The 13318-nt window shown below is 38.6% G+C and overlaps 1 protein-coding gene across 2 annotated transcripts; it reads right to left on the bottom strand.

Moving 5' to 3' along the window:
• Nucleotides 1-862: 862 nt before the first annotated feature.
• Nucleotides 863-12165, bottom strand: def6c (DEF6 guanine nucleotide exchange factor c). 2 transcript variants are annotated; one of them, XM_035954472.2, is made up of 12 exons: nucleotides 11729-12165; nucleotides 9759-9899; nucleotides 8247-8429; nucleotides 7059-7289; nucleotides 6829-6975; nucleotides 6640-6748; nucleotides 3860-4089; nucleotides 3659-3775; nucleotides 3248-3414; nucleotides 2731-2929; nucleotides 2529-2619; nucleotides 863-1314 (listed from the first exon to the last, which is right to left on the bottom strand). In XM_035954472.2, the coding sequence occupies exons 1-12, from the start codon at nucleotides 11822-11824 to the stop codon at nucleotides 1106-1108; spliced, it is 1920 nt and encodes a 639-aa protein (XP_035810365.2). In that variant the 5' UTR covers nucleotides 11825-12165; the 3' UTR covers nucleotides 863-1105. The 2 variants fall into 2 exon arrangements, with proteins under 2 accessions (XP_035810365.2, XP_023139402.2); XM_023283634.3 differs by having other exon boundaries at nucleotides 3659-3766; nucleotides 11729-12154.
• Between the last annotated feature and the right edge of the window lie 1153 nt (nucleotides 12166-13318).

Genomic DNA, 13318 nt, shown 5'->3' with positions numbered 1-13318 from the left:
ATGAAATTGCAGTATCTGTCAGTGAAATTGTAATTTGATAGTTTTCCAAATTGTTCAGCCATAAAACACAGTAAAATCAATAAACAGAATAAATAATAAATGCAAATCAACATTAATATATTGAATATTAAAAAATACACGTTTATGTGCTGTTTTTTCATTATATTGTGTTCACATGATACATGATGAACGGGATTCCCTATATGTCCTTTAGGTTATCAGAGATGTTCTGTAGATTAATTCTGAAGGCCTTTTTGGCTTTTATTGCAGCTAAAAATGTATAGAATATTGCAGTAAAGGAATTTTTTTGTCATTTATTTGTTGTTTTATTGTATATTGTGAAGAATTTTTTACATAGATTTAGATAAATGGGCAGTACCAGGTTTTACAAAACAAAAAAGACAGTGATTAAGAAAAGATATCCTTTAAATTAAATTGGATGTATGCTGAGGAGGACTTCACACTGTAAAAGTATGTTTATGCTCTGTGGTGGACCAACATGACGGTGACCTTGTTATTAAATTGACCTCAACAATAAATGGTAAGCTAACATCAACTGAAATATTTTCCTGCACAGTATTTAGCCTCATCAACAATCTAATTTTGTACGTAAAATACTATATTTGACTGAAAATAACAAAAGGTTCAATTGCAGTATGCTGCTGACTTTATACTTTTCATGTGCGTCGCTAACATCACTTTCTGTGGCTTCATGCATCAGATTGCAGGAGAGGTTTGCAAAAGAAATCAGATAAAAAATAATTTCAGTTTCCTCACTGGTCTCTAATGTAAACTTTAGCATGAGAGGAGTTGTATTAATTCACATGGATTTACGTGCAAAATGACAAATATCACAAACAAGTTTAATTATTCACCAATAAACTTTATTGTACAAAAGTGTAAATCTCAATTAGTCTTAGATCTGTTTTATTTAAATCATGCATCACATTGTGCTTGTTGTCATCATCACGCTCCATCTTTGCGTGCAATTCAGAATATAAACATAATACAATGCTTTTTGTACTGTTAATATCTTTTCTCTGTGCATTCAGTCTGACACAATTAAAGAATTTCATTTATTATTTTTGAACCGTCAGTGCGGCGATCATGCCTGTCCATTGGGTTTTCCCTGCGATTCGTCGGATTCATCAGACAGGTTTATGGCCTCCAGCTGTCCTTCCAGTCTCTCACTGTCTTCTTCTGTCTGGCTGTTCTGACCACTGATCCTAAATTTAGTGATGAATTCGTTGCTGGCCAGAGCGCCCTCCTTTTTTGGACACATCCGTGTTGATGATAGGCGATGTTCCAGACGCTCTACAACATAAATTGCGATACAACATCTTACTTTTGTTCATGCATTCACTCAAAGATATGCCCAGTAAGAAATTATGTAGAGGGTTAATTCCTATTTATTTGATAGCAGGCAGATTTTAATTAAATACAGGAGAGAGTTAGAGAATTAATCAGGAATCAGTTTTTGAAATGCACATATTATCCAGAATTGTCTATCATCATGAGTGTTTTAGGGAGTGCTAGGATACAGATGTTCGATAAAAGCAAACATAATATATATAATATAGTCGATTATGCAAATGTGAACTCTCTTGATCAGTAAACACAAAGTCATTATAGGAAGACACATAATGAAAGTGCAAACCCATTTTCATTGCGTTACAGTGAAAAAAGTCTTAAAGTCTAACTCATACAGATGGAAAACTAGAATTTCTGGCTTGTGGGTTGGACGCCTCCACCCCACTTTCAAGATGTGCACCTGATTTTGTGTCACTGATGCAGAATCAGACCAAATGTTAAATATCTCCTGTTTTGTTCTTGTTTTTTTGCAGATCATGATGCCACAGACAGACCACATGGATATAAAAAAGTTATCATTTTATCCTCTTGGACATTTGTGTGAATTTGTGTCATCATTAATGTATGATTTTTTGAGTTGTGGCCAAAAATGTGTTTTGTGAGGTTTGTGCCCGATTTGACAACATTTGACACAGCTGTTGTTGATGCAGAGGTACAGTGAGTCAAAAGATTAAAGTGAGTACTATCAGAATGATTTCTTCTTAACAATACATATTTTCAGAGGAAATAAGACATTTTTAACCAATATTCACACGTCAAAATTAAAATTAAGTGGCGATTCAATTAATTTACCAACACAAAAATAATGCAATGCTTAAATGAAATCTCTTTAAATTTCAGCCATGTTTTAAACCTTATTTTCCTTAATTTTTTGTATTATCATTAATGATTCACAAGTCCTATCTGCTTTTTTGGAAGTCTAAGGATTTTACTAATTGCTGTTATTATTGGGCAGGCACCATGAGGAGGAGTATCCATGGAATCCTGCAGATTGAGTACATCTACATCTCGCACATCCTTGCATACTCATGGATGTGGAAAGTATAACACTTACTGGCCATACTCTTATCTTAGCAGCTGGCTAATATTTGCTGACACTGAATTTCACTGCACCCCTTTAAGGTGAAATTTTAATTTGTCATAAAGCTGTTGTGTACCTCCAGGACTGATGGGCGTCATCAGGCGGTTCAGCTGCACGTTCCAGTGCCGGACGTATTGACTGGCATTCCTCAGCTTCTCCTGAACTTCCTAAAGCCAGAAAGTCAAACAGACAACTGTGTCAGTGTTTGATTTGCACAAGCATTAAATGTCACGCTACACGCTGATCCAGTTAAAACACACTGTCTCGCTCTGTCTCACCTCCAGGTGCTGGTGGCTCCTCTGGCGAGACGCCCGCAGATCCTGGAGCTCCTGAGAGGCTGAGTGGAGGGCGGAGGGCGTCTCCTCGTCGGTGCTGCTTTCTGAGGCCTCCTGTATGGGGCTGAGGTTCAACATGGCCCTCTGCTGCTCCTGGAGGAGCTTGAACTGCTTCTTCTTCTCCTCTTCTGCCTGCAGCAACCTGGGGGAGGAAGGAAAGAGAAGAAGAAGCTGCAAATGTTTGTAGTTCTCGTCCTAATACTTGGATTTTCCACTGATATGGTATAACTCTCCAAGATGTTTACCATGAATATGAGAACTAAACCCTCCTCACTACTCAAGAAGATGTGTGAGGAATATCATATTTTTTAAGTTTTTCAGCAATACATTAATAGATATTCTGCAACAGTCACTGCTAATAGCTAATCCTCCTAACTTTCACTGTTTCGGGTACGAATAAAATGGCTCCTTGACCATTATTATTCCACAAAAAGAACAGGAGTTAGACATTCACTGTTACCTCTCCAGCTCCTGTCTCGCCCCCTCCTCCTCCAGCCGGGTCTGGATCTCGATGGCGAGAGCAGCTTCCAGCTTCTGCTGCGTCATCTCCAACTCCTGGATCCTTTTCTTCTGCTGCTCAGCTTCCCTTTCCTTCATCTGCATCTCAGCCTGCATGCTGTCTCTCATCTGGACACACACACACACACACACACACACACACACACTGAGTGGACAGACCTGACCTATTCTTGAATCACCTTTTCCAGGAATGTCATAACCGTTTCCCCAACTCATTAAAGGTGAAGCCTGATTTTTATAATGCCAATGTCCTGCTGCAGTTTTCACACATCAGAGTCAATGAGATGGACTCTAAATCCTATTTCAGAAGAATTGTAAATACGTGTTGTCATCTGGAAAACTTTTTTCTTACCATCTCAGCCTCTTTCAGCTGCCTCTGCAGCTCCATCTGCACCTCCTTCTGCTTCTTCCTCTCTCTCTCCTCCGCCTCCCGTCGACGAGTTTCCAGTTCCCGTGCGTGCTGTGACACATGTGGTATGTGATGTAAACACATAAATATTATAGTTTATTTTTTGCCAACGGTTGTAAAAGTATTTAATCGTCCCTTTCTTACTTGGATGATGCTTTCAATCTCTAAGTCCTGTTTGTCTTTGTCTTTTTCCATCTTCTCCATGTCCTGGATGTTCAGGTCGTCTGATTGGCTGCTGCGGCTGCTGCAGCTGCTGCGAGCGCTCCTGCTGCGCTCTCTATGGCTGTGTTCCCGCTGGACTCGTCTCTTCAGTTTAAGTTCGTGGTGAAGCAAAGACTTTCCCTCACGCTGAAGACGGAGGGCTGTTTGGATGGCTGAAGAAGTGGCAAAAACACATAAAGATGTTAATATAGGCAGGATGGTTGGAAATAAACACTTTTAATTTAAATTCACGAGGAAAAACAGGTGTTCCTTCGTGGCTCAGCAGCCTACTGCTGCTAGGAATTGCTTAAAAAGAAGACAAGTACAGTCAGAAGTGAACATACATTGAATAATACATGTATTTATTTTTTTGTTTTTTCAAGTTATTAAAAATCCCTCTTTAGAAAAACCTCTCGCTTTAAATTGAATGTTTTTTTGAATTTCCCTTGTCTTTTGTTCAGCCACCGCCAATGACCATAATGTAAGATAACAAAATGTGCTTCTATAAATAGAAGAAGTAGTCATATCCACTGTTTCTGGGCTAGACTATGCTTTGCTTTACATACAAAAACTTGGGAATTTTTTCTGCCTAACCAGAAGTGTCAGTGTCACAAGACAAAGCTGTAAAATGTTATTATGGCTAGAAGATCAAGATTACGTTCAGGCAGTCAGCCTAACCCAAACAAAACCTTGTACTGCTTCTTATCTTTCTACCCGAAGAACTGCTTTTCATGGAGACAAGCTTTAGAAGATTTGACATTTTGCATGCTGCATGTTCAAGCCGTATTCATTTGAAACAATAGGGGTTGCATCTAGTAATTATTCAGTACTGATTAATCTGCAAAACAACAGTTTAACCTATCACACATCTAAAAGTAGAGCTAAACACATTTGACAACTTCCCACCTCCCAAAGTAATGTTTTTAAATTGCATTATATTCAGTTTCATTTACTGTCATATGATACAAACAAGTTCTTGATCCTCATGTTTGAAAAGCTGGAACCAACAAATAACTTGAATGTGCTTGAAATACTATTTATCAAAATATCTGCAGCTGTCTTCAGAGAGTTTTCTTTATCAGTACTGGAATGAATAAGTTCCCAGGATGGAAATGGGTTATTCAAAAGTGACATTTTGTGGAAGCTGTTGGTGACTCAGAGATACACACAGGAAATACTTTAGCATCACCACCACCCACATCAATATTTGATGTCAACAGACGTAAATGAGATTTTCCTGTTACCAATTTTTCAAAAGGTGATATGAGATTAGTGAGAGGATGTTGGAATGAGTCAAAAGGTTAGGGTTAGACTTTCACTGTTATTTTTTCAATTAGATTAATTGTATTTTTTTTTTGTATTCACATTTTCATTCGATGCTTAGTTAGGTTTAGGCACCAAAACTAGTTGATGAAAAGATAAAATACACCCGTTCACAACACTAAGCCCATGTTTCACAGAAAACTTGTCATTGCCTGCAAAAGAGCTACAGTAACCAACAGAAAACAACTGAGTCATGGAGTTTTATTCCTGATGTTCACTGATTTTTTAGGTCTACCAGACTACTGTGTGCTGAAAAGTAATGCTAATATGCACCTTGTCCGTTCAAATGTGACAAAGCAGCTGTTTGTGAAGATCTGGGCACAAGATCGGGCTTGAAATAACTAGAATTACTGACTTGTGGTTGTCAAGTCAAGGCTTTTCTCCTGTTGTTGAGTTATAGTTAGAAAAGTATTTTTGCGGAACGCTATGATGGAACAGTCAAGTTGACCTTTTACCTTTTGAATATAAAACATCATCACTTCATCATTTTATCCTATTAGATGCTTGTGTGGAATGTTATGATAAAATGTAATCAGTTCATTCACGAGTTCAAGTGAAAGTGAGACAAAAACCGAAGCTAACAGATTATGTGTTTACAACCCGGGGTGAATGATTAGTCTGAGCCTGCTACTGTTGCCAACTCAAACTAGAACCACGCCAACAAGTAAAATGGCCATTTACAGTCATGATTGTCCAGACTCATGTAATATTTAGTATGTAGTAAAGACTGTGAGGAAATTTAATAGATTAATGCAGTGTGACCAATGAAAGATAATCACAATCTCTCCTTCTGTTCCTGAATTATGATGTTGAATAACAACCAGAAAAGTGAATTTGCAGAACATTATATGGTCACATTGAAGTTGATCTTTGGGATATAAGATGTAATCACTTCATAATTTTATCCTTTTAGATGTGAAACTTTGTCATAATTAGCACATAAATTCTTGAGTTATGGCCAAAAATGTGTTTTGTGAGGACACAGTCACCTTTGACCACCAAAATCCAATCAGTTCAACTTTTGTCCCAGTGAACATTTGCGCCAAACTGAAAGAAATTCCCTCAAGATGTACAAGAGGTATTGTGTTCGCAAAAATAGAAAGGCTATATAGAAATATCTGAAGAAACCCAAAGTTTGAAAACAGAAAGATTAAAAAAAAAAAAAAAAAGAGCAACAGCCCTGAAAACAAAGACTGTTTGAAACAGATGCTTTGGAACATGGAGACCTGAAAATGGTGAATACTTGGCACTAAAATAGCCTCTAAAACCAACAATCAATAATGCTGTGGCTTCATTTATGACAACTGTGTTCCAGGAAATTAAAATGACACCACAACATTGTAAATCAGGTCAGTTAATCTGTGACTAATGCATGTTTCTCTTTATACACACCAACACACCTTGAGTCCACTCCACCTTCTGCCTCTGGTCCGGCGCGCTCATCTCAAACGTTTTGTTGTGGGTCTTCACACAGAACATGCATCGCTTCCCCTCCCTGTCTGGAATAGGCTGAAACAGAAGGAAACAGTGTTCACCGTCCTACCAAAGGCTCAGACACGCGGAGTTTACTTTACGTTTTCCTCACCAACCTCTACGATGCAGCTCTTGTCTAGCTGGATATCCCCCTTCTTGTCCTTCAAGTCCTCGCTGACGTAGTAAGCCATGGAGGAGGGCTTCAGCACAAACCAGCGCTCAGTCCAGTTCCTCCGCATGTGGCCCTTCTTCCACATGTAGCCCTGCAAAACAAAGGTTGGATTGAAGAACAAAGAAAAGCAGAACAGAGCAGACGAAGTGGCTCCGAGGATACAGACTGACTCACCCTCTTGAGGACGTTGTGATACATCTCCAGAAACACCTCGTCCAAGGCCAGACTGAAGGCCTCTGCACTGGTGACCCTCAGGAGCCGGCCGGCTTCCATGTGCTCCAGGAAGGTCCACACCGACATGCCTTCCTCCCGCAATGTGGCATCCTGGAATATTAAGTCCTCCAGGGGCTTCCCATCCCACTCCTGGCTCATTGCTGTGGAGATCTTCTTGAGGAGATACTCCACCTAAAGGCGTTCAGATTTTTAAAAAAAAAAAAAAAAAAAAAAAACGCCGTCAGAGAAAATATCACTAAAAGCAAACACTGATAGTAAATTTAGTGATTTCGTAATGTGTAACACAACTTTACAGGGGACGGCTACCGTGCAGTGTATTTTCATCTCTGTCGGCAGGAAACCGACAGCATTATGGAGGAAGTGCAGGAAGGAAGAGCCTCATTAACTTACTTACTTGCACTTGCTTTTTTTCTGCTCTGAAAAAATGTAACATTATGTGAGCTGGTTAGGTCTCAAGCTGGGTTTATGTGGAGCATCATATTTCTTGCTATTCATAGTGAAAGTGTTTTCTCTAACAGCCTAAAAACCTCATGTCTTGTGTGATTTCCTCCTCTGGTCGTCTTATGTTATCTAGAGAATGTTCAGGAAGACTTTGTTTGTACATATTGCTTCTATATTATGGTCAGTGTGAGAGTGAAAGTTTTATTAGAATTTTGTGGAAGACACATCAAGACATATTAAATCAAAGTGGCAGAAGCTTCATTTCACTCCTTTTTCTGCGTTCTTGTGAATCTTTATGCACCAAGTTGTACATTTTCTGCATCAATTTATGGTGGAAGTGTGACAATTCAAAATATAATGGAACATTTATAAATCTGATTATATTTTCCATGCAAATGTATGCATTTAAATATTAAGGATGATTTATTCCAGCATGAATATTGAAATCTATGCCTCTAGGATGAGCTAATGGCCCCTTGTGAGGAATTGAGAGAACTTTCTTGACTGTAGTTTTGTGTTTAACACAGACATAGCTACAGGAATTACTCCAGACCCTGTCCTTACCACCAATGACTTTACGATTATTTGAGCAATCAGGAAAAAATCTTTTTTCAAAATGTTAAAATGAAGTCCTTCCCAGCACAAATTCCCATTTCACACATTAAACTCCCCCTCAGCTTCTTTTACCTCCTCTGGTATCATCACCAGTGGGTAGCGGTCCTCAGACAGGAGGTTGAATAAACAGAAGAGCTTGAAGCTGTCTCTCTCTGATAGCAGCGATCCCGGCTTTAAAACTTTGTAATTCTTCTTCATGGTCATCATCCAGCACAGGTCATCAAACTTCTCCTTGTCAAACATGCCCTCCTTGACCTAGAAATACAGAAAACCACTGAAACTATAGAAACTATATTGAACCACATCAGTTTTGCACAACAGGTGTGAAAAATCTCCCAACTAATGAGATTATTATTTTCTACAAACCCAGAATAATGGAAAGCAAATGGAGGTTCAACCTAAAGAGTAATTTCTGCCTCCAGAGCAGCTCTACTTTTCTTGTAAAAACAGCTCATAAATTATTAGTAAAATACAGATTCTGGAAAACCTTAAAAGTGCTCTGAAACAACTGGGTTATTTTAGAGGGAGAAGGAAACCAAAAATACACAGCTGCTGATTTTTTGCATACAATAAATCCCTTGGAAAGACATGAACCAATGAGTTAGCCCAAAAAAACTGAAACTTTCAAAGAACAGTTCACAGATGTGCACTTTCATATTTTATATCAATTTCCCAAACTAGCTGGGATCTGCAGCTTTTTGCTGATGTTACTCAAAATGGAGTAAATCCAGCATTTTTGGGGACTATTTTCAACAGCGGATTAACAGACAATTGAGAATATTTACAGTAGCAGAAAGATGTTTGATCATTAGAAACATGACAGTAGACTAATGTTAGCCACTTAGCATTATCATTAAATAGCTCTGATAAATATAAGCTATACTTTATTGACATCAATTGACAAAATCAGTCCTCTCATTGTTTTTTGTGACACATTCAAAATAATTAGTGTTTTTGCTGATGTTGCTGCAGCTTGATTCAAACCTGTGATTGTGATATTTAGATTTTAAAGGCTCATTATTAAGATTTAGTATTTTTCTGTAATGTAGCACGGTGTTTATAATATTACTTATAACATTCTCTCTCAGCCCACAAAAATATATTATTGAACAACTAAATAAATATCATAAATGTGCAATGACTAATTGGCTAATGACTTGAATTAACAACGATTACTCAACTAGAAAAATTATAGGACGGGAAAAAGAATCAGTTCAGTCTTGTTGTTTGTTTCTACTGGATTTGTAAACTTCAGTGACAAATCCCAACAACTTATTTATTATAGAATAATATCACATAGTCTCTTTCTTCAACTACAGCCTCGCTAATGCACAAACAAGCTGATATCGTTTAAGTTTTTAAAAATATTTGCATGTGTTTTCCCTTATTAATTCATGTAGCATGTGTTTAAGTGTTACTATTATACTATAACTTATGAGATAAATATGCCATTCAATAGTCTTGTGCTGTTTATGCTCATTTTATTAGCATTTTCTGCCTGTAATTTAGAAAAACCACACTAAAGTGCATCAACATAACTGTTGTTGAGGAACAAGGTGCCTTTAGATGCCATTTCAGCAGTACCTTGTCCAATATATATTTGTTGAGGTAGGGCATGTAGCCATGATTAGACACCGGCCCGTCATCATCGTCCTGGAAGTGCTCCTCCAGAGCCACGGGATCATGTGGGATGTTCAGGACTGTGTACAGGTTGTGAGAAAGCACCTGAAGAACAAGCAAAGATGTACAGACGGGTAAGAACTTGAAGAAAAATCTAATATAACGTGTCTTAGTAAGGTGTTGGACCACGTTATGCCACAAGTATAGCGTCAATACTCCTCAGTATGGATTCAAAAAGATATTTCCGCATTTGGTGTTTTGATGATGATGGGGGAGAACACTATGTAACACACTCCACTACCCCCCATATGTGTTCAATTGGGTTGAGATCTGATGACTGTGAAGACCATAACATATGATTCACATCATTTTCATACTCATTAAATCCTTCAGTCACCCCTGGTGTCCTATTAATGGAAGCCCTGCCATCCTAGAGGAGACTACTCCCATTAGGATAGAAATGTTTCATTGTAGAATAAAGGTGATCACTCAGAACATTTTTGTATTGATATGCAGTAAACCTTCCCACCAAAGGAGAAAAGTAGACCTGAATCAAGCTAGCAAAAATGCCCCCCACAGCATAACAGAACCACCAGTTTCCTCATTCTAGGAGTCAAACTTATGTACTCTTACACTTGTAAATATGGTGAAAAAGAAGAATTACCATTGTCTACTCTGTAGACTAGTACTTACGTTTTTTGCACCACTGAACTCTTAAACATGCATTTATATTTGTAATGGAGGGTTCATGAACTCCAATCCTACTATGATATCCTTCTCTTTGTAATTGTTGAGGAAATTGTTCGTGCTGACAATATGATCAGGTCCTGCACTGACATTCTCAGTCATCCAAGGAGTTTTTCGTCTTCTGTTGTTCCATACATAGCTTGCTAATGCACACACGTCAATACCAATTTACAACCATCTTTACTGATGTATTTCATATATATATATAACTGCAAATGTCACTATAGTTATTTTTTCAATTGAGGCCAGTTCAACAGTCTTAGGAACTGAAGCTCCTGCCATCTGTTCCCCAACAATTAACTCCCTTTCAAAGTCATTTGGATCTTCTCTTCGTGCCATCTTGATCCAAGATCTGATCAGTTCAACCTGCTCAGCATTTTTATACCAGCTGCAGACAAGGATTGGATGTTAATTCCTTAACTGTTACCTGTAGTGCGCATGTGTGGAAACATCAGCATTCGTCGTGTTTCTCCACTCGTTTATTCAAGTTTTTTCTCGAATGTGTCACTCTTCTGTATGTGTTATTTTGAATGTATAAAGGTGAGCACCTAATCTTTGTGCACACTCCCTGTTTCTTCATATGTCCACAAACACACAAACACAAGCTCAAGCAGCTAGTCCCTCAGTGGCTCAGCATGTCAGGACAGCTTTCTGCTATGTCCCTGGATTCTTCTCACCTTTAGAGGCTCAGGCAGGCATGTAGGGACTGGATGGGAAGCAATATAACAGACCAGAATAATACTCACTGAGGTGGAAAAATGGAAAAATAAGATCTCTACGTGTTGCTGTTTTATTGTTAAAAACCCTGAGAGTAGTTGTGTTATGGGAGTATGTGTTTCTAGGCCACAGGAAAAGGTTGGACTTTGAGCTTGAAGCTGAAACTGGTCTCACCTAAACTGGACAGTGCTGTGTGGAAAAAGTCTTACAGCGTTTGCAAATATTTGGATTTGTGTCTAGCTTTTAGGTATTTTATGTTCCTCAGATGGCACAGTTGATTCACATATTACTACATAATTTGGTACAACTTGTAAATGCAACTACTAGTGAGTTCTGGCTTGCCTTTTGCCAGACAATAATAAGACATTGGAAATAAATGAGAAATAAGCCCTTTGGTTGTGTCGGTGTGCTGTCCAGTGGACGCCCCTCGGTTTCCTAATCTCAAAATGTCTCTCTGCCTTCCTGCTTACCTTTAGCTGCGATTTGGACACTTTCCCGCACTTCTCCACGTCCAGCGATGTAAAAGCGTACCAGATGGACTTGAGGAGTTCGGCTTTTAGGTCCATTTTGGAGACCGCGGTTGCGCGTAAAAACAACTACATTTCCAAGCGGTGCGCAGCGGCTTTTACGCAGCGTCAGGCGAGCGGTGGCGGTGAGAATTACCAAATTAAATGTGGGGCAGAGCGCAGACTGCTGTGCAAACTACAAAGGACCAAAGTAGTCAGATGTAGGTCGGACTTAAAGAGGCGGAGAGTTGAGATAAAGCGTGGAGTCCGACTAGTTCCTCCACAGCAAATAGATCCGATTTAAACACTTGTTTGAAAATGGTAAAACTGTTCCAAGACATATTTTGGATATACTTCTGTCTATACACTCTTAATTTCATTTGGACATATTTGATTTACAAGGTAAATCCAGACATATTCCAAGCTACATCTGCAGTAAGATTTTCCAGACAGCACAGGCTGGATTTCTGAATTCCTCACAGTGCTGGCAGCCAAAAAAACAAAACCAAATAAGAGGGATCCGTGTTGTTATCAGAGTCAGGAGGCCTTACAGAGAGTTCAGAGACACACCCTTTTGTGTATAGAGCCTAAAGCTATATTTATCTGAGCGGACTGAATATCTGAAGCTCAAAGATGCAAAAATATGCAGCAGTTTTTACATTTTTAAACAACTCTGAAAGTATTCTGATAATTTTGTAATTGAGTAGGTTATCTTTTTGAACATTTATTAAATGATTTAAATTGCATTTCAGTGGTTTATTTTAGGATTTCTAATTATGTTAATGTATTATTGTATATTTCTTCACATTTCCTGTGTTTTGCCTGACATCATTTGCACCAGTCTGCAGCCATTTTTATTTTGGAACAACAAAAGTCATGAGTAGTGCACATTAAATCTTGCACTTGACCTAAAATAGTTTGCAAAAAGCCCCCCTGGAGTTTCCCTGACTTAAGGTGTTGATCAGAAATCTCTCATAACTCATCTATCCTATGAAGCTGTTCGTGCAGAAATAGTTTAACCTCAGAATAAGGACAGTGTAATCAAACAGAGCATTCGCAAGCCTCGTTAGAGCCTAATGTAGGCTAATCAATAGCATAATTAGGTCATGAAAACGGTTGTGATTGTTTAGGGACAGAGCAGCTTTAGGCTGTTGCCTCTAAATGTTGACAAATTTAGGCTTTGAGTACAATTTGTGGTTAAACTTTGATAATCTTCATATTATCCAACTGTATATTGCGTGATTTTGCATTCCATAAACTAATCAATGCTGGGTCAGGCTGTATCATCTTGCTCAGTAGTGCATATAAGCCCATGTTGCAGACGATCTATTGTCTCCCTTCAAGGGCAGATCTAATCACCATCGTCTCAGGTGCTTGGTAGAAATGAGATGTCATTCAGTTACTCATAATTCAGAACTGCTCGGCCAGAGGTCTCTGTGGGGATCAACCACTGCCAGCAATGACAATTTACCACTCTGGCGCACATCCAGCAGGGCCTTTCTCATAAAATAAGGATATAGAGTTGTTTCTAAAGCTGTTTAAAATTCAGACAGG

This window comes from Amphiprion ocellaris, chromosome 21 (assembly GCF_022539595.1).
Source record: "Amphiprion ocellaris isolate individual 3 ecotype Okinawa chromosome 21, ASM2253959v1, whole genome shotgun sequence".
NCBI lineage: Eukaryota > Metazoa > Chordata > Actinopteri > Pomacentridae > Amphiprion > Amphiprion ocellaris.
The sequence above is the reverse complement of the archived record's forward strand: the minus strand, read 5'-3'. Positions and strand labels throughout refer to the sequence as shown.